At 58.2% G+C, this 20,252-nt stretch overlaps 7 protein-coding genes across 7 annotated transcripts, besides 2 other annotated features; all 7 read right to left on the bottom strand.

Moving 5' to 3' along the window:
* Positions 1-58: part of a repeat region that runs on past the window's edge.
* A 489-nt stretch (positions 59-547) lies between these two features.
* Positions 548-2,287, bottom strand: LPMP_241610 (hypothetical protein; the record flags this gene model as incomplete). Its single annotated transcript, XM_010701198.1, has 1 exon — positions 548-2,287. One exon carries the CDS (start codon positions 2,285-2,287, stop codon positions 548-550), a length of 1,740 nt encoding a protein of 579 aa, XP_010699500.1.
* Positions 2,288-6,713: 4,426 nt separating this feature from the next.
* LPMP_241600 (succinate dehydrogenase flavoprotein, putative) lies at positions 6,714-8,537 on the bottom strand (the record flags this gene model as incomplete). Its single annotated transcript, XM_010701197.1, has 1 exon — positions 6,714-8,537. One exon carries the CDS (start codon positions 8,535-8,537, stop codon positions 6,714-6,716), a length of 1,824 nt encoding a protein of 607 aa, XP_010699499.1.
* A 1,749-nt stretch (positions 8,538-10,286) lies between these two features.
* Positions 10,287-11,417, bottom strand: LPMP_241590 (hypothetical protein; the record flags this gene model as incomplete). Its single annotated transcript, XM_010701196.1, has 1 exon — positions 10,287-11,417. One exon carries the CDS (start codon positions 11,415-11,417, stop codon positions 10,287-10,289), a length of 1,131 nt encoding a protein of 376 aa, XP_010699498.1.
* A 677-nt stretch (positions 11,418-12,094) lies between these two features.
* LPMP_241580 (ring-box protein, putative) lies at positions 12,095-12,454 on the bottom strand (the record flags this gene model as incomplete). Its single annotated transcript, XM_010701195.1, has 1 exon — positions 12,095-12,454. One exon carries the CDS (start codon positions 12,452-12,454, stop codon positions 12,095-12,097), a length of 360 nt encoding a protein of 119 aa, XP_010699497.1.
* A 1,428-nt stretch (positions 12,455-13,882) lies between these two features.
* LPMP_241570 (hypothetical protein) lies at positions 13,883-14,083 on the bottom strand (the record flags this gene model as incomplete). Its single annotated transcript, XM_010701194.1, has 1 exon — positions 13,883-14,083. One exon carries the CDS (start codon positions 14,081-14,083, stop codon positions 13,883-13,885), a length of 201 nt encoding a protein of 66 aa, XP_010699496.1.
* Positions 14,084-15,363: 1,280 nt separating this feature from the next.
* Positions 15,364-15,915: a repeat region.
* A 165-nt stretch (positions 15,916-16,080) lies between these two features.
* LPMP_241560 (hypothetical protein) lies at positions 16,081-17,760 on the bottom strand (the record flags this gene model as incomplete). The annotated part of the gene is made up of 1 exon (XM_010701193.1): positions 16,081-17,760. The coding sequence occupies one exon, from the start codon at positions 17,758-17,760 to the stop codon at positions 16,081-16,083; it is 1,680 nt and encodes a 559-aa protein (XP_010699495.1).
* An 821-nt stretch (positions 17,761-18,581) lies between these two features.
* Positions 18,582-19,769, bottom strand: LPMP_241550 (hypothetical protein; the record flags this gene model as incomplete). Its single annotated transcript, XM_010701192.1, has 1 exon — positions 18,582-19,769. One exon carries the CDS (start codon positions 19,767-19,769, stop codon positions 18,582-18,584), a length of 1,188 nt encoding a protein of 395 aa, XP_010699494.1.
* Positions 19,770-20,252: the final 483 nt, after the last annotated feature.

Raw genomic sequence — 20,252 nt, 5'->3', positions numbered from 1 at the left:
GGGGTCAAGTCCCACCTGACCTCATGGCCTACGACAGAGAATGGCCATGCTGAAATAAATAAAAAAATAGAGCGTCTTGAGGGCGAGAAAACAACGAAAATGCACATCCATCCATCCATACATCCATCGATCCTCTGCGGCTCCGCATTACCTTAGAAAAGGGCAAAGGAAAAAAAAGGGCTCAGTAGAGACAAGGAGCAAGAGGAGGCAAGAGAACACTACATCGAGTTGAAAGAGGGCTAAAACAACAACGCCAAACCCATCACACCGCAAGCCACTAAGAGGCACAGAAAAGACCCTTTTCGATGAGTCGAAGCACTGAACGGCTCAACAGGAAGAGGGGAACCGAGGAAGCGGAGCTTCCAGAATGAAGTACACCCAAAGTAGGCCACAATCCAGGTTACCTCAAAAGCCACCACAGAGAAAACAGACACACAGCACGTGTAGGCAAGGAAGTAACTCGGAGTCGAACAGCACAGAGGGAGAGAAGCAGACGAAAAATGGCGGAGTGACCGACACTACCCCAATGCATTCCGCACGATCGCCTTTATAGGGAAGACGCACGCTCGAACACCTCCGTGGCTGACGGTGGGACCTTGGGCATCTGAAAGTCGCCCGTTTCGCGGATTATGTGCTTGAAGATGCCATAGGCGTACACCTGCGTGTAGGCGTACCAGTTGATAGAATATGGGTCGAAGCTGAAGGCCTTGCGGGAGTACTCGTTAAGCTGGCCGTCGAGGTGCCTCGCGTTGACAGAGGCGTAGACCCACTCGCTCAGCGTGAAGTCAAGAAACTCCCACGTGAGCAGGTCGGCGCGCCGCACCGCGCGGCCCAGCTTCTTCGCGAGCTCCAGCTTCTTTGGCGATCCAATTGGCGGCGGCAACTGCATCAGGAAGCGGAGCGCGATATACGGCATGTAGCGCAGCAGGTAGTAGCGGATGCGGTAGTACCGCTGGCTAGTTGTCATTGTCACCTGCATCGGGGAAAGCCCCTTCGGGTGGCACTTGCCCTTCATGAAGTTCGCCAGTGACACGTGCAAGCGGGCCCATGTCACCCGATTCTCCGAACTTGACGTTGCCGCCTGGTAGATGAAGGGTAGGCCCTCGTCAGCCTCCGTCGTCGCCCCGCCGGACATGTCGTCTGTCGTTGGAGACTCGACAACAGCAAGGGCGTTCGTCTCCGCTGCCGCGGCCTGACGCGTCTCCACATTCATGCGACCAGCACCCCCCTTGGCGTCCATGGACACAGATATCACGCTGCCCCGCACCGCACCAGCATCCGCCTGCGCTGGTGTCACCGCCTCGCCCGGCTCCACCGCACCCGCTCGCAGGCACCGCACCTTATAGTGTTGCTGGGTCTTGAAGAGTGCTTTGAGGATGACGTTCGCGACGTAGTCCACTGGAATGACGTCGGCGATGAGGTCCTTACCGCACAGCACCTCGTGCACCACGCCCAAGGCCACGGTGAGCATCAGACCGCCAGCAGCCGTCAGAGCATCCACCCAGCCGGGGAACGGGTCGGAGTAGCTGCAGCCGATAATGGACGGGCGAACAATCACGATCGGGACGGACTCCTTGGACTTGTAGATAAGCTGTTCGCCAATGCACTTGGTGAAGGTGTACGTATTAGGGAAGTTGTGCTCCTTTAGCAGTAGCGCCGACTGCATTTCCACCTCGCTGGGGTTCATCGCCAGCACACGCTTGCACATCTCCTCCGGGTCGAACCCCAGCGGGTAGAGGCGCTCCTCGTTCACCAGCTGGCGGCCCTTGCGACGGTAGTTCACGTAGCATGTCGAGACGTGCACCATCGCCTCGAGGTGGCGGCACGTCTTAGCCAGCGTCAGCACGCGCAACCCGCCCAGAGTATTCATCTGCAACGCCAGATCCAGGCGCTCGTTGAAGTTGACGGTCGCGGCAAGGTGAACGATGAAGTTCACCTCGTTGGCCAGCATCGCGCGGTCTTCCTCAGAGAGGCCGACGTGGTCGAGCGTGATGTCACCCTGGACCGCTTTCACTTTCTGGCATAGCTCACGCCACTTCGCTTCGCCAGCCTGCTGGCGCAGCGGCTCAAAGCACGGGGAGCCGAGCACCTCGAGGTCCAGCCGCTCCTGCGCATTCAGGTACTTCCTCAGCCGGCGAGAGCGCTTGCCGCGCATGAGCAAGTAGACGCGTTCCACATCAGGCATCTCCTTGAGTATCTTGTACAAGAGCACCTTGCCCACAAGGCCGGAACCGCCAGTCACAAATACTGTGCGGTTTGAAAAACCGGCGCGGATGTCGAGAGACATGGCGACTCGTTCAGTAGTGAGGGTGGTGGATGCTGGACTACAGCGAAGGATGGAATAAAGTTAAGTTTATGCTTAGTGCTGTTCTATACCCCACCTTTCTTCGTCTTGCTACGCGCAAAGAGAGAATAGGGGGCGGCAGTGGTGGCTGGTTCGCCCCTGTCGCACCGCTTGGCTACAGGTGTCAGCCAAGCTCACCAGCAAAAAGGAGAGGGCAGTAGAAGGAGACGGTGGAAGGTACAGAACTAGGATAAGAAATGTAACAGCCAGACATACACGCTCCTTGGCTGCTCCTGAATTCTAAAGAACGGAATGGGTGACGGGCAGCGTACCCCTTTCTACGCACCCCCGTGGGCTTGCACCTGTGAACTAAGCCTTTGTGTGTGTGTGTGTGTGTGTGTGTGTGTGTGTGTGTCTGCCTCTGCTTCCTCTTCTCTGTTATCGGCGAGAGGAGGAGCGGTGTTGCTCGGGAGAGCGGGTGGGGGGCACAATTACACCACCCTCGCTCACGAGAAAAAGAGGAGCGGAATGAGGAAGAAGAGACAAACACACGACAACGAACTTGAGGAAACGTGGAGGGGCGAGCGGCACTGAAAATATGCAACACAAGAGACGCGACGCGCAGCTGTACAGCTCGTAAAAGGAGGTAGAGCGCAAGGGGAAATAGGACAGAGGAGGAGAAAAAGGGACACAACGGACGCGTAGAGAGAGAGAGGCGTATGCACGTATGCACGCATGTTTACAGTGTTTTTGTTGGGCACTGTTGTTGCTGCCTCCATCATAACAGCACATCCCTTCTGGGAACACAACTGACATCTGCATTGGACTTGCATGAAGTTGTCCCCTTTGGTTGTGATTTCGTTTTCGCTTGTTCGCGTACAGCAGCAATGCGGCTGCGTCTGGGTGTGCGTGCGTGTATAGGGGAAGCATGGGAAGTACGTGTCATGCGTACGTGCCAGCACACACAGCTGTCCCCACAGCCTGCTTGCCTTCATTAACCCCCTCCCCCCCCCCCTAAACCATACCCTCGTCTCTCCTTGTCGCTTTTCCCTCTCCCGCACGCACACACCCACACACACACGCGCGAAGGCACACGCTTACCAATACACACATATCACACAGAGAGAGAGAGAAGTGCCACCCACAACCAGTATGGCGAGGAGCTCCGTCGAAGATGGGGGAACTCAAGACCCCGGAGAAGAGGGAGACCAACGGACTTCTTGATTAGTGTGTGTGTAGGGGGGAACACGTATGGGACGAGAAAACAGAACGATCGAAAGAGAAAGAGGGATGTGGGACTTACGGGCGCGCTTGCATACTCAAGTTTGTGCGTTCCCTCGTGCGTTTCTCTTGTACCTTCGTATTTTGGTCGAGTTTGTTCGTGTTGTGCCCCCTTCTCTCCAGCTAAGCGTGGAGAAGTGGAGAAGAGAAGAAACGTGAGTTCACTGCTGGTTGTGCGTTCTCGAGCGACTCGCTCTTCGGCGTACCCACGCCTTCCACTTCCCGTTCGAGTCACTTTTTCTTATGTGGCACTACGGCCTCGAGCCCCACAGTCAGGACCTCCGTGTGTTCTAGCCCGAGTGCCACAGCCTGGCACAGCTGTGGTAGTGAGCAACTCTGAGCCTCATAACGAACAATCTCTCTTTCGAGGCTCCCCTGTGGTGGCCTCGGTGGGCGAACGGGGCCCAAGCGGAATGGTGCGGCGTGGGGCTGTAGTATCGCGTTGCCCAGTACGTCTGCAAATAAATAGGCTCACATGAAGAGCCTGCAGTCATCGCTGAGGGGCTGTTGTGCCACGTACTTGGCAAGAGTCAGAGGCAGTTGGGTCGCGATTCTCAAGAAACGCGTGTGTGCGTACCGCCTGATGATAACAAACGGGGACGGAGCCGAAACTACTCGGTTGTCTCGAACTGAGCGTTTTATCCCTGGTTGGGCTACTGGCTAGCCAGTGATACCGTGCGTGCAAGGGGGTATGGAGCAGTTTCTCTCCGTGGGTGCTGACCTGGTGTACAGCCTCCCGGGTCGGGTCGGCCGTGAGTGGGGAGAGTCGTGTGCACGTGCAATGGAGTGGCGGTGGCGTGTCATGTTGGAAAGGACAAATCCAACTAGCGGGGGCTGTCTTCCCGTGTGACACGCCACCATCTGCGAACATCTCCCATTGGCCTTCTCTCGCACCGCCACCCCCCCCCCTCCCTCTCCGGGCCATCTGACGGCCGCTCCTGCCGCCGTTTCTGAGGGTTCTTGCTGCTGGTGCTCCTTGCATGGGTTTCGTTGGTTGCTCCTCGGCACTGCCTCCGTGGAGCCCACCTCAGCACCCGCCACCACCTCGGTCACGGCCCCTGTGAGCGTAGCGCTCTGGAGTAATCACCGCCGCAGCTGTGGTATGGATTGGCTTTGCCGCATAGTTGTCTTCAGATCCTTTGATCTAGTGATTCACATCGTCAGCCAGGCTCGATGTGAAAGCGCTCAGATGCCTCGCGATCACGTCCACGCCTGCCAAACCCGCTTGGTTCCCTTGGGCGTCGTGGACGGGAAGATGTACCTGCCACCAAGCAATGCGTTGTCCTCCAGTTTCTTTTAAAACCTTGCCACAGCACTCTCCGCGCTGCCAATCAGGCCACCGCTTGCTGCCTTCCACTCACCCGGTAAGAGGGATGCGCTGAGCTCGCGCCACTTTGCGGAGAAAAGAGGGTACTGCAGTTCGGCACCTCGCTCACCAGCGGGAAGCCAATGCGTCTCCCCCCCCCCCCTGTCCCAGGGGCTGGCCACAAGCCAATGATGCGTTTTGATGGCGTCATCAGTGCTGAAGTGGAGGATCACGTGCATCAGTGCGTAGCTTGCCTCGTTCAGGTCATTTGAGAGGAGCACGCACTAGCCCAGCCTCACCGCCACGGGAGTCAAATGGCCTTGGCGGGCGAGACTCACGGAACTCTCCTCTCCCTTAGCTCTTCGCGAGCTGCAGGCTTTTGATGCGTTGCTGTTCCCTTCCTTCCCAAAGTGCCTCAGCCTTGATGGGCTCCTGCAGCCACGGGTAGACTTGTAACTGGTGCCCGCGCATGCGTCGCTCCTCCATGAGGTACGTCACGCTTCCCATGCCTGCTTCGGGTTGCCTCGGCGCTGAGAGGGCCGTCAGAATCGTCCTCCTTCTCTGCCTTCAGTTCCACTGCTGCGGTGTAATCTGCCCCCCGTTTACTTCTCCAGGAGTGCGAGAGAGGACGTTTGCATTCGTCGGCTACCGACTCCGGTGTCGGGTATGCTTTCACTGTGATAATTCGTGTCGGATGCCGACTGGTAAAGAGATGAGCAAATCTCTCTTCGTTGAGCCGGTGTATCGGCTGCAAAGGAGGGGAAAGAAGGGAGGAAACTGCCCCAAGCGAGAAATGCGCCCTGTAGATGCAATGTTGTGCCAGTGAAGGAGAGGACAGACACAAGCAGTCATGCCGGTCAGAACAGGGGGGAGGGTTGTCGAATCATGAGATGGTACTGTGAGGCCCTGTCCGGGATGCTGAAAAATATGATTCTTTTCTCAACCGATGCCACATACCAGTGAGTAAAAGCCCCACAGCGTGGGAGCGCTCTCTTATTTCGCTTCGTCACCTGCGGAGATCTGAAACGCATGGAAGAAGCGGGGGAGGACGGTTGCCTGCCTGCCTGCCTGCCTGACGCCCATCTCCCTATGAGAAGCTCTTAACATGAGGCGTGTGACTTCTGGTGTTCCTTGAGTTGCTAGGATATGGAGGAAACGAGGGAGGAAAAAGATCGGAACAAGCGAGCCAGTGCACCACGTGCAGGGGCGAGAGAGACAGACAGAGAGGGGAGGGGGAAAGCCATTGAAGAAGAAAAACAGAGAGAGAAAGCAACTAGCTACTTTTTAGTTTGGCAGTGTGCAGGTACATCCATGAGTGTGCGTGTGTCTGCTTGCGTGGAGGGATAAGAAAGAGTGGGGTGGTTCGTGGCTGCCTTCACATCGTTCTCTCTGCCTCACTAGCAGCACCCAAATCACTTGACGCTACACCACGTGCCTCTCCCCTCCCCTCCCCGCCCGTTTGCCGCGCTTCTGCCACGCCACCAGTCAAACCGACACGCACGTGCGCAAACAAATGAGGCGCGCCGCAATGCCTCAAAACGGCAACCGATCAGCCAACCAACAGCGAAGACGACAAGGAAAATAAAGGAAAGTAAAAGGCTCAGGTAGCACACCGCGTACTACACAACAATCCACCAGCAAGAAAGGCCGCAGCACACGGCGAGGAGGGGAGGGAGGGGGGCATCGGTCTGTCTGTGTGTGTGTGTGTGGGTGGGTGGGTGTGAGTGTGTCCGCATGCTTTGCAAGGTGGGGGACGAAGAAAACAACGCCGTAAATACCCACCCGCTCCTCTGCCGCCTCGTACCACCAACAGCTGCACCGTTGGTCACACAAAGGTACAGACTAGTACACTCGCTTCGCCGGCGGGATACTGTCCACCTCGTTTGTCAGCGTCTCCATGTGCACTGGGCGGTACGCAAGGCGTACCTCGCCCTTGGCGTCGTCGAGGTAGGCGAGTGTGTGTTTCATCCAGCTGTGGTCGTCACGCTCCGGGTAGTCGTCGCGCGCGTGGGCGCCGCGGCTCTCCTTGCGCACCACAGCGCCGCTAATCGTCATCATGGCGTTCGTCAGAAGGTTACGCAGCTCGAGGGCCTCAATCAGGTTGCTGTTCCACACCGGCGACTTGTCGTGCACCAAGGCATGGGAGAAGTCTCGGTAGCACTCCTCGATGATCCTTTTTCCGGTTTGCATGTTCTCCTCTGTGCGGAACACGGCGGCGTAAAGCGCCATCGTCTCCTTCATACGCTCCCGGATGCGGGCGATGGGGATGTCGCCATTGTTGCTGAGGATGCGGTCCAGATCAGCAATGGAGACCTCGCCGGTGTCGGCTCGCAGGTCGGGCTGCGTGCGGCCCTCCTTTGTCAGATTGAAGATGACGGTGTTCGCGCAAGACTTCCCAAACACGACGATGTCCAGCAGCGAATTCGCGCCGAGGCGGTTGGCGCCATGCACGCTAGCGCACGCGCACTCGCCGGCTGCGAGCAGGCCAGGCACAATCGCGTTGTCGTCACCATTTCGCGGGCTGATCACCTCGCCCGTCCACAGTGTCGGCACGCCGCCCATCGAGTAGTGCACCGTTGGCACAATCGGAATGGGCTCCTTGGTCACATCAACGCCGGCGAAGATGTGAGCGCTCTCCGAGATACCCGGCAGCTTCTTGTGCAAGGTGGCGGGGTCGAGGTGGTGCAGCTGCAGCATTACGTGGTCCTTCTTGGGGCCGCAGCCACGACCCGCCAGGATCTCCATCGTAATGGCACGCGACACGACATCGCGCGACGCCAGATCCTTCGCCTTGGGGGCGTAGCGCTCCATGAAACGCTCACCCTCGCTGTTCACAAGGTAGCCACCCTCGCCGCGCGCTCCCTCAGTAATGAGCACGCCAGGGCCATAGATGCCGGTGGGGTGGAACTGCACAAACTCCATGTCCTCCGCCGGCAGGCCGGCGCGCGCCACCATGGCCGTGCCGTCGCCCGTGCAGCTCTTCGCGCTTGTCGTCGTGAAGTACACGCGGCCGTAGCCACCCGTGCAGAGCACCGTGTACTTGGCCTTGAAGCGGTGGATCGTGCCGTCGTCGATGCTCATGGCCATCACGCCGCGGCAGCAGCCGTCCTCCATCATCAGGTCAAGGCAATAGTACTCGTTGTAGAAGTTCACGCCGTACTGGAAGGACTGGCCGTACAGGGTATGAAGCATGGCGTGGCCCGTGCGGTCCGACGCAGCGCACGTGCGACGCGCCTGCTTGCCACCGTAGTGAATCGACTGGCCACCAAAGGCGCGCTGGTAGATGAAGCCGTCCTTCGTACGCAGGAAGGGTAAGCCCATGCTCTCCAGCTCCGACACAACGCACGGGGCCTCCTGGCACATGTACTGGATTGCATCCTGGTCGCCAAGCCAGTCCGAGCCCTTTACCGTGTCGTATACGTGCCAGCGCCAGTCATCCTCCTCGCAGTTCGCGAGGGCAGCGTTAATGCCACCCTGCGCTGCTATCGTGTGCGAGCGAGACGGGTACAGCTTCGAGATGCACGCCACATCGTAGCCAGAAGCCGCCACACCCATGGCAGCGCGGAGACCAGAGCCACCGGCACCCACGACGACGCAGTCGTACGTGTGGTCGATGACTGGGTAAGCGCGGCTAAGGGCGAGACGCGCAAAGGTACGGCGCAGCATTCCCGAAGAGGAATATTCTTGTGGATGCGTGGGTGCGCGTATGCGCGTGTATTTCACCTTCTTTGGAGGCTATCGGCGTATGGATTAGGGTTGAACAACACAACAGGCAGGCCCAGTATGCGCACGTGTGTATGTGGGTGGGTGGAAGAGAGCAATACTACTAAGATGAGTGTTGGTGCTGTTTCTTCCTCTAGGTTGCGAAAGGCCCATGATAGGAAGAGGAAGGGGGAGGTGCGTGTGAAGCAAACAACGAAGTGTGGCACGGGGGAAGAAGAGCGAAAAGATCAGCGTAACCCAACAGTGTGCCAGTAAGTTGGTTTGGGGGAAGGGGGAGCACAGAGCGCCACATAGGGAGAGGGGAGAAGAAGAGGCAGAGTTAGACACACGCCCTCTCGCTCTGTTCAACGACTAGCGTAGATTATTTCACCTCGCCAGCCGGCCGTTCTCTTTTTCGTTGATGTGTGGGTTGAAGTCACGGATGTGGTGTATGCACGTTAGCGTGGGTGCGTTGCGCTGCGAAGCGGAAGGGGAGCAAAACAACGTCGCCGCCTATGCCGCAAAAAAAAAAAAAGAAGAGGGGGTGCCGTGTTTACACCCCGGAGAGAGCCGGAGAGTAGGGCGGCGATGGCGGTGCTGCAGACGCCTGCATTTTTCAAGGAGAGCCCAGCAAGGCCGCTTTTTAGGCCACGTAGAGACATCGCCCTTGGGTGGGTGGGGGTGTGGGTGTGTATTTGCTGGCTGTTGCTGCAGTTCTTTCTCGCACGCACCCTGCGCACCGAGTTCTGGGGTGGAACAAAATGGCGCGCACGCGGAGTGAGAGCAACCACACTAGCAGCGAAGAGATGACGCCGCACGACGTCATCGAGGCTTCCGCTTCCCCCCCCCCCCACCCTCCCCCAACCCCGAGTCGATCCTGCTTGCAGCAGGAGTAAATCGGCACTCTCTGTAGAGCAGCGCGCACCGTGGTGAACATACGTCACCACGCACCACAGTATGGTGATCAAGCACCTCTCATATCCTAAGTGAGCGGGCAAGACGTGCACACGCCGACAGCCGTATACACACAGACACTCAGCACAGCACAGACAGCAGCGTAGCTGAGACGATACCCAATGGAGATCGCTTGCTACAGCGACAAGGACGACGCGGATAGAAACCCTGAGAAACAGCGAACAAGATAAAGACAGACAGACGGAGAGACCCAATGAGGAACAGTCAAAGGGAAAAAAGGGAGGGTGAAGAGTGCGTGTACGGGAACAAAGGAAGCTGCACGAGATGAGGTGCTCACACGAAGTCCTGCTCAGACGCCGCATGCGTGTTGCGAGCGCTGCGGGAAGGAACGAGGAGGAGAGTGGGGGGAGGGGGAGGGGAGACGGCCCTCTTTCAGCCGTACTCGGCTATGCGTGTGTGTGTGTGCCCCCAGGTGCCTGTGAAGTCATAGCGGGGCGCTGCGAGGCGGTAGGACTGCTGCCCCCAGACCACAGAGATGAAGGTAGGCCGAGGCGGTGTGGAGACGGGAGAGGAATGGAGACCCAGGACGCCATGGTGCACAATCACATGAAAAAGAGGCGACCCAAAAAGAGAGCCCACAGCCGCTCGCGCTATTCTCGTACCGGCCAGGGGCTCGCTCGACTCCCCCTCTTCGCCCTCTGCGCCCCACCCTGCACACTTTTGGCTGGGGGCGCCTTCTACGCTGGTGTTGGGTGATCGGCGCCGTCAGCGGCGTCAGACCATGGCGCTGCTGAGACCTCAATGCGACTTGTCCGTGATCACCTCCCTCTTCTCCTCCTCTCCCGATTCCACTACTGTCTCATCACCGCCCCCGCCTACACCAGAGGGGATGGAGGCGGCAAAGGAGATCCTCGCCACATCAAAGCCTGACCTGGTGTCCGAAAACAACCGCTTCGATATGCGAGTAATGTATGCCATCAGCACCGTGCTGCCCGCAACTGTCGAGTAGGTGGCACTCAGCAACGTGTGGTCGCCCATGTAAGCGAAGGGGACGAGCAGCGAGTATATGGCGCAGTCGTAGCTCGTCATGTTGGTGTCGCTGAACAAGTACCGTTTGTAGCCAATCTGTGCCTCTATGGCCTCGCAGTCCTGCAAAAACTCGTTCTCGTACTGCTCACTGACAAGCGCGCCGTACGCTGTGATGCCAAGCCTCTTCTTGAGTTCGATCGCGTAGCAGTGCACGGCGAGTCGCGCGCGCAGATGGGAAATGTGCAGTGCACGGGCAACTTGCGCCACCGCCAGGGACGGGTGATCAATGAAGACGATACGATAGAGGAAACGCTCTACACTGTACTCCAGCGTACGTCGCAGAAAAGCCCCCATGGCGCGCTGATCACGGGTGAGTGTGTCATCCATGGTCACGTTGAACTCTGACGTTATGAACTCCATCATCTTGGGGAGCTGGTCAATGCGCTGGCGCTTGTAGATGAGGAAAGGAAGCTCGCCGTTGGGGGCTCCGAGTGGGTCGATGGTCTCAATTGCCTTGTACGGGATTCCGTTAGCGCGCAGAAACGCCTCCATTCGCGTGCAGGCTGGCGACAAACTTGGAGCCCAAGGTGAGCGAGGGAGGATGAAGAGGAACAGCTCCGTCTCGCGGGCCTCGCACTGCTGAATGAGTTGCCACCACCGCCGCCGCGCGAAAAGCGTGAAGAGACGGGAAAGAATAGTGTAGGTGGTGAGTGCGCCCACCACGACTGACGCACCGATCGCCAGTCGCCTCTGACTCGGTGTCAAACGTGGTGACTCTTTGCGTGCCTTTGCAACTTCCTTGTGGGTCCACGGGAAGATGTGCTTTCGTGCCGTGCTCATGGTATCACTTATCGACTGATGCACGTGGCCAAAGAGGCCCTCAAAGTGACTTAGCTTCATCGTATTACCCTCCTACGCTGTCAGACTGTGTGTGTGTGTGGAGGGGGGGGGGTATGTGCGTGTGCGGGTGCGTGTGCGGGTGCGTGAGGGAAGGTATGTGCAAGGGAGATGTACTGAGATCGATAAAGAGGACGCGCGGGCGGCGTCTCACAGGCGGTGGTGGCATTGTCCCTCTTCACCTCCGCTTTGCTTTCATGCTCGTTCGTTGCCCCGGCTGCCACAGCAAGCGCCACCGCAGAGAGGCGCTGGGTCGCCCTTCTCTGGGGTGCCCTCAAATCGCCCGACACCGTGAGAGAAAAGACAGAGAGAGGGGAGCGGAGGGAGAGATGTAGTGCTCAAGGAGGCAGTGACCGCTCTGCGGTTTCAACGCAGTCTTTCGTGTCCTTCTCTCACTCAGAAAAAGAATAGTCATAGCAATAACAGGTGGTCAGCGGAACAGGTTGAGTGGAAATGCCCACGGACGTCACAAGCACGCGTGAGCAATCTGCGCTTCACCCCGTACCGCGCACGCAGCCGCTAGCAAAAAACCCTCTTCAAATTGTGGATGCTCCGCTCCTTGTTTGGTAGGCTCTTTTCTTTTCACCTCCCCCATCCTCCTCCTCCTCACACACACACACACACACACACACACACACACACAATTGTTGCAGTTCTCCGCTCCTGTTGAGCGGCCTCTGCTACACAGTGGCGGAGGTGTTCCAGTCTGAGCGGTCCTTCCACTCCTTGTTGTCAAGCGGGCACACCGGTCGCGTCTTTAGCCATTTTTCAATGCAATGGGTGTGGAAGGCGTGGCCACACTCACCCCACGTAATGCTGCACTCCGCTGAGGTCACCTCCGCGTTGCTCTGGCACACTACGCACGGTCCCTCGACTTGGTTGCAACAGATACTGCACAGGCCTGTCTCACGCTCCCAGGCCGAGAAGTACACCGGGTAGAACTCCTCCACGGTGAATAGTTGCCGGTCACCTGGCATCCACATGGATGGCGACTCCGCATCAGAGGCAGCGGGAGCGGTAGAAGTCGCTTCGGCTGACATGGTGAGTACGCACGCGCGGAAACGCTGGAGATGTGCCGCTTGAAGCGGATCGGTACGTACGTGTGAGCGTGGATATACTTTGGCTCTGCTGAAGCGTGACTTGTCAAGCACAAACACACGGAAACATGGGTGAGCTGAAAGAAAGAGGAAACGAGAAGAGGAGGAAGAGGGATCGAAGAGTGGAAAGTTGAGAAACTAGCGAAGAAACGGGGGGGCGTCTCCTCCGATGGGTCCTCCTGGTGGGGGTTAGCTGTGTACTGACGCGTGTCTCATACAATGCAGAAGCGCTTCTTTTCCAGCAGCCGGGACACTGCGCCCCTCACCACTACCACCACCACGCCGCCCAGCACCAGCACCTCGCACACGGCCTCGATAGGTATGGGGCGATGGAGGAGTGGAGATTGCCGAAAGTGGGCGAGAAAAGAAAGCGGAGAGACGGGGGAAAACAAAGAGCAGCAGCCCCCCCCCCCACCCCCCCACACACACACACACACTGGTGCCACTGGCATAGAGATTGCCCAACTTCTGTGGAGCACGACTTGGGCTCTTCTCCCTCGCTCATGTCTTTGTGGTGGTGGCCTATGCCTGCACATGTCGGTGCGCGCGCACCCACGCATGGCGCTGAAGAAGTGGCGCACTGCTGCATTCTGCTTTAAGCCGCCTCTTTTCTTTTCCTTCACTCGCCTCTGAGCGCTGGGGTTCGGATCAGGCGAGAGCGTTCCTCTTGAGATGAGGAGGAAAAACAGAGATGAAGCGGGGAAGATAGGCAGTAGAGGGGGCACTCGCATACACAGATACGCAGGGGCATGGAAAGAGCTGATCCACCAAGAGTTCATTAAAAGGGAGGAGGGGGGAGCAAAATAAAGCAGACCACACCTGAAGCGAACTTGATAGTAAGAGAGAACAAAATAGGCGCCACAGGTAGCTGCGTGGAGAGGATGGAGAAGCGAACGAGACAAACGCAACAGGAGGAAATAAGAGAGAGAAAGAGAGTGAGGGAGCTCAGTTCGAGGGGGGGAAGGAGACGGACAGGGTGATCAGAAGTGCAGGACGAGCGGGAGGAAGAAGAAAAGGCATAAATATACAAGTGATGTCAGACCATAACTAGTAACGTGAGACGTGCCTATCTCCCCACCCCCATCTCGCGTCGTCATCGTGAGCTCATCTCCAGTGAAGTCGCACCCCTTGATGGGCGAGAGACGTACATGCGCTATCGAGCACAAGTGCGGAAGGGAGAAATAAGGAAAGAGATCCACTTGAAAATGGGGTAGAGGAACGAAGAGCAGGAAGTTCTTAGGGAATCCTCGGCGATGGGGGGTGTCCGTGTCCGGGTGTGTGTGTGCTGAAGCAGTCCTTCGCACCTGTCCAGCTGGAGCAATCGTTCACCGCTGCTCACAAGCATCATCACCATCACCTCACTCTCTTCTTCTACAGCTCATCATCTTTGGTGTAAGCCACATCTGCGCGGCGCATGGCCTCCGCAGCTGCGTCGTTCAGCAGCTGCTGCTGCTGCGCAGCCGTGCAGGATTCAGGATGAGGTACCTCCGCCCAGTACTCCGGAGCATCCGCATTGTCAGCACGGCGCATGGCCTCAGCAGCGCTATCGTTAATCTCCTGGCTTCTGGACATGATCGCTCTGAAGAATAACAGTAAAAAAAAAACGAAGAGAGAAGAGGGAAAGAGAGCAAGATGAGTGTCCTGGCGGTGTTGAGATCCGTGAGTGGGCTCTGACGTGCGGCCAGTGTGCAGAGGGGGAGAGAGGAGGAAGAGGAGGGGGTCTTAGGAGGAGTTGGTTAGTAGTGGGGATGAAAGCATGGCAAAGTACATGAAAGGAAAGGCTGCTTGTACCGCTAGTCTTATGCATGTGTGCACAGGTCGAACTCAACACGTCAGCACATGTGTAGCGCAAAGGGAAAGAGGGGTGGACTGGAAAGCCACAGTCTCGTGTGTCTCTACAAGGCAATGAATGAACGACAAGGCTGCTTCGAGGAAGTCGTTGTGCTGAGCTCATGTAGAGAGCGAGATGGCGGGTATCTCCAATGATTGAGTAGGTGTCGCCATTCAGGAAGCCCACTGCCACTGCGGCTTCTGCAGCTGCCGTTGTGCTCTCCAGCGACCCCTTAGCCCATTCCCTTTGCTGTTTAGTTGCCCCTGTTTCTGCTTGCCTCAGCATTGTTGTCGATGGTGTGTATGATAGTGCGACACCTTCTCGCGCCGGTGCCGACCAGCAACGCAAGGTGGGGGAACAAGAAGCTCATGGTCAGAAGCTCAAGCACTCGCAGATTGAGAGATTCGGAGTGCTGCCGATCACAAGAAGAGCACGAACCGTGCAGGGCTCGTTTTCTTCTCTTTTGGGTGCCTGATGATGGTGGTGCACACCACACCTATAAACATGCCTGCGCCTGTGTGATGTCGGGGTGTGATGCACACTTCCTCTTTCTCACATGGGGAGGCAACGTACAACACAGGCAGACAGACGCACACAAGCACACACAGTGAGCCCTGGGGTGATTGCACTACAGCAGGCCTCCTTTACTAAACTCTGAGTGGCTGTCCGTTCGTCAAGGAGCACCGCACGCTCCCCTGCGTGCAGAAGCTACAGCTCGAGAAGTGCCTATGACTCTGCTGCAGGTGCGTGACCACCCCCCTTCGCAGACGTGGCTGTTTGCATCCCGTTTCAGCGAGTGAATATGCATCTTTGAGGAGAAAAGGGAGGGAGGAGAGGCGCACCTCACGTGCGCGCACCCCACCATGGCGTCGCTGCCTTCTCGCCGCTTCCCTCTCTCACCTCTATCGATGACAACCCTTGTCGTGTATTCTTCGTCCAGTCAGTGGCAGTCGGGGCCCATCGCGCAGCTCTGGTGTGAGCCCCTCACTCATGTGTGTGGAGAGAACCTTTTCCAACTCTCCAGCGTGGCCATTCTCTGTCGTAGGCCATGAGGTCAGGTGGGACTTGACCCCCTCCCGTCCCTGGCCACAGGCGCCCATCGTCGGGTGCGAAGCAGCCGTAGAAACGTGCTGCAGCAAGGCGCCGACGCACAGTCATCGGAGTGCCGCGACTGCCTCCCACTCTGACCACCCACCTCGCTCCGCATGGTCGCCTCAGAGCAGCTCCCAGTGCGCCGGGCGCCCCCTGGTGCACCCCTCGGGGTGGTTCAGGGCTCCCCACCGCAGTAGGTGGCGAGGGCCGGGTGAGATGCACTCGACTGACGCTGACACTCTGCCGATCCTATGGGTAGGACAAGCGTGCTCACTGACGCAGGTTGCTCTGACGAAGCGCCGTCCAGGGCTTGACCGCTGACATCCGCAGCGATACACCGCTCTAACCCTCCCCCTCCCACACGCACGTCGTAGGTGCTTGGCCCTGTCGCCACTGGAAGCAGTTCGGCGCATTGGCAAGGGGGGTTGGGTGGGTGTTGGAGCACGAGATACCGCTCCGGAGGTGTCCCCCCGTCATCGGGGTGTAGGAAAGAGAAAAGAAGGGCCAAAAAAACCCTAGAGGCTGAGCGAGTCTGTCATTGCTCGCCTCTACACTTTCTCTGACTCGGGTGAAGGCGATCCGGTTGTCGTGTGTGCTCTCCATTTCCTTTGTTTCGCCCTTCCCTCACCATCAGGAGAGTCCTCTCCTACAAGGTGTTCGCATCCACATCATGCAGAATGATACGTGAACGCTCCACCGACTCAGCGTGCGTCATGACAGCAAACCAGCACAACCACAGGCTGTGTCGGAGGTCCGTTAGCTCAGAAGAAGGTGCGGGGGCAGACGAGGAATCGAGATTCATGGACGGCAGCTTACTCGCGCACAGTGCGGGAGACAAGTTAGAGAAGGCGGCGGCAGGCAGGTCTATTGAGGCGGTATCGAGGGCCTTACTTGCTGCTTCAGTAACCCCAGTCTCATCCGCGGCTGGTATTACCTGCGGGTCGGCCTTCTGAAGAACGTCATCTTGCGTGTATGAGGCCGCTACTTCCTCTACCGCCTCTGGAGCATCTTGGCACTTCCTCACGTCTGCCACCACCGTTGACGAATTCACTGCCGTCTCCTCGACGCTACAGGTGTTGTCGCTGGTGCTGTTGCCAGTTTTGTCTGCCAACAGCATCGGCGGTACCGCTGCATCCTCAGCATGCACTGCTGCCTCCGAGTCCGTTGTGTGGAGCGAGGGACGCCTTCGTCGCCGCTTCTTCGTGCCTCGGACTCGTCCGTCACGCACGGAGGATGACGACCCCTGCGTGATGAGAAGTGATGACAAAGTGGACGAGGAGCCGTACGACATGTTGCCCTTAGGTACGGGAGCAGCTGCCTTGGATGATGCGGTTCGACAATCAACCGGCAGCGACTCCACACGCAGAGCGAACTGCTCGGCAGGGTGCGGGGAAATCTGCGGAGAGAACACGGCATCTTCGCTTTTGGAGGGGGATCGAGCGGAGTCGTCGTCTTTCCTCACTATGTTAGACTGCTTCTGAAGAGCAGCACGATAGCACACTAGTGCGGACGGCCGCGTGGGTCGACGACCGTACACGTAGCTCTGCACCTGTGTGTAATAGGCACGTGAGGCCGCGCTGCTGTCGTCGAGCCCGGAGACGAGAAGCTGCAGGTGGAAGGGCTGGGCAGCCAGCTTCGGCGCGCCGGCTGCGATTTCAGCGACCGGTGGACCCGCCACTGGGGCGATGGCGGCAACGAAGGAATTCCACACGTCGCTGCCGCTGTCAGGTTGTACCAACAAGGCCTCAGACGGCACCGAGCCAACCACACTGTTGCTACAACCTCTGTCACTAGCGGCGTAGAACGCAAGAAGCTCTTGCCTGCACCACTCCCGAAGCAGCTCGAGAGCCGCCAGGAGACACCCTTGATTGAGGGTCAAGCGAAGAAGAATTCTGGTCCGCAGCGCGTGTGAGGCAGCGGGAAAAGTAGAGCGGACCACGTAGACCAGCTGGGACGCAAAGCGGAACCGCTGGAGCTCTTGTAGCGGCCCGCGCGTTCTGTCCTCGCCCAGGACGGCCGTCTGAGTTGCTGCTGCGGTCGCCTCGGCGACAGCCTGCATGCGGTCTGGCACGCACTCCAGTAGCTCTAGTACCGACCACAGCCCGAGGTTGTCATCGCGGATGCCAATGGAGAGGACTCTGGTGAGCTCCGTCAGGAAGCCCTCAATGATGTCCGCTACCGCCGAGGGGTCTTGCAGTTGCTGCTGGGAGGGTTCGGGTGCACCAAGCAGTGAGGGCTCTGGCTCGAACACATTGCGCAGCACATGTGGGTAATATGAAAGAAGCTCTCCGAGGCACCCACGTAGACGCACGATGGCAGCGTCCATGAGGGCTCCGTGACCACCAGCGCCTTGTATTCCCCTGTTTTCTGTGTGAGCGTATGGGCTTGTGTAGGTGTGTGTGAAAGAGGAGAAAGTACGCAGGCGCCGAGCTGCCAGCGCGCACAGAGGGAGGGGCTCACGAGGACACACACGACACACGCGCGTGTGTACGTCTGTGTGGCTATCGGAGCGTGGGCGGCTACGCGAAGATGATCGCTGTGTTGTATGTCCTCTTGAGTAACTTTTGTTCTTTCTGAAAGAGGAAGGCGGTGGGAAGGGGAGGAAGTTTGACACATGAGTGGTGTGTACGAGTCCTGCATTTCACGCACTACCCACCCACACCCACACACACACACGCACCTGCAGAGAGCGAGAAAAAGAGGGTGTGTGTGTGTGCGTGTGAAAGATCGCGAGACAGAGGGATGGGGCGAGTCTACACGATGATACCATCCGCTGCAGGAGACCGCTGACATCACAGAAAGAGAGAGGGGACAAGGAAAGGTACTAGAGAACACGCACAGAGAAAGAGATACTGACTGCACATCGATGATGTGTTGCAGTAAGGAGCCAAGGCAGGATATGAAATGGTGGAGGGAAAGGGCAACATCACAGTGGCTCACACGCGCACAGCGGGTGGGAGAGGAGGGAGAAATGAAGGGAATCGCATTAAGAGGGCACGAGGAGAAGAGGAAAAAACGAGTGCGTAAGAGACACCTCCGTCATGACAGAGCTGCAAGAACAACGTCACTGCAAGAGAGGTGAAGAGGGCGCTCAGGGATGGGATGAGGATGAGGATGAGGATGATGGCAGGAGTCACTCAGCGCGTTTTAGTTGCCCAGAAGGATTTGCACAGCCATCTCAAGGTGACCTCCCGTCATGTCCAGTGCTGCGATGATCTCGTCACGTGACGCGTTGAGTCCAATTTCCTCTACAGTCGCGATTGCCTCGTTTCTCGCCGCCTCCTCCTGGGGACTGGTACGCCGCGCTGGATCAACCGCACCGGCGGCTACGACTCCGGCACGTGGGCTCTGCTGCTGTTGAGCCCTGTGCCGCCGCGCGCGCATGCGGGCACGTACCTCCTGCAGCGTGGCATCACCTGTCAGGCTCTCCACCACGTATCGACCACCGTCCACAACACCAGCGTCGTCAGCGCCACCGAAGTTGCCGCGAGCACTGCCGATGCCCAGTTGAAAGTTTCCGTTGCCGCCCTGCTGGTGCTGCGCGCTCCGCGGTTTGGCGTGGTCCACAGTGAACGACGGCCCAAATAGAGCCTCTGTCAGAGGCCGCAGGAAACGCAGCAGTGGCCGGCACATGTACCGAGTGAAGAGCGTCAGCCACCACCGTATGACACACGAGCGGGTTGACATCATGGAAAAGATAGCGCCAATGATGGCAAGCCACAACCGTGTCCACACACCCACGTCGACCTCCACCGCTGCCCGGCGGAACGTCTGCATCTGCAGCTGTGTGCTGGGGCACAGCACGAGCTTCAGTAGCGGCAGCAGCATCAATGCCTTCTCGGAAATGGTGAAGTTCGTGCCAGGGATGCGCATAGCCAATGTCGACCGTGGCGGTACCTCCCGAAGATAACAAGTGGCTAGCGCTGACAAAGGGGTGATGGTGCCGGCAGCAGAGAGGATGCGGACAGCGTCGATGGACAGCTGCTTCGACCCGCTCTCCGCGACGAAGAGTTGGATGGCGCACACGCCAAGCATGGCTGAACTGAAGACAAACGCCATGTACGAGTTGGACCCCCATCGCCGCTCCAGCGTGCGAAACTGATAGAGCAGGTTGATAGCGAGAAATACATCCATGACAGAAATGCCCAGCGGGCCTACCGGAATGCTCTGCAGCAGGAGGCGCTTTGCGACCGCGAAGCTGCTGAGGGGGGTCGCCAGCGTGTCTACAGGAAAGGCCAGGTTACGGTAACGCGTGTAGTGGCCCCGCACCATTGCTGATGACACAGTCGAGATGAGCAGCGTCAGCCCCGTCACCGGCGCGCCTTCAAGAATCATGGCTACTGAGCGTCAGCTCCTGCTGCTGAGGACACTAAAGGAGACCCTCGTGCGCTGCAACCTCCTCCCTCACCTCTTCCTCTGCGCTTGTCGCTGATTTAAGTGCGGAAGCACACACACGCACACACACAGTCGCAGAGAGCGACACACTTACACAGACGGCACCTAACACGCCCCTCTCCCTCCTCGCACGCCGTGATCTCTCCCCCGCTGCTCGCCTCCTTTAATGCAGCTAGTGGGTATAGATATGTGTACCCGTCCCTTCGCTCCGTCCGTTGCCCTCTCCTCTTTGGCGGTGCACCGGGAGGGGAGGGGTTGTTTCCTCGGAAGCTCGCTAAGGCTGCTCTTGTATGGTGTGGTGTCCTTGGTGCGACGTGCGATATTGGATTACAGCTGCGCGCGTGCGTCGTTGTTGTTCTTCTCGTCTTCCCCTTGCTGTGTGCGGGCTTGTGCCTGTCAAGGGCAGTTGATGCTACGGCTCTT

The sequence above is a fragment of the Leishmania panamensis genome (assembly GCF_000755165.1).
Source record: "Leishmania panamensis strain MHOM/PA/94/PSC-1 chromosome 24 sequence".
Lineage (NCBI taxonomy): Eukaryota > Euglenozoa > Kinetoplastea > Trypanosomatida > Trypanosomatidae > Leishmania > Leishmania panamensis.
Note: the sequence above shows the minus strand (reverse complement) of the source record. Positions and strands in the feature narration are given on the sequence as shown.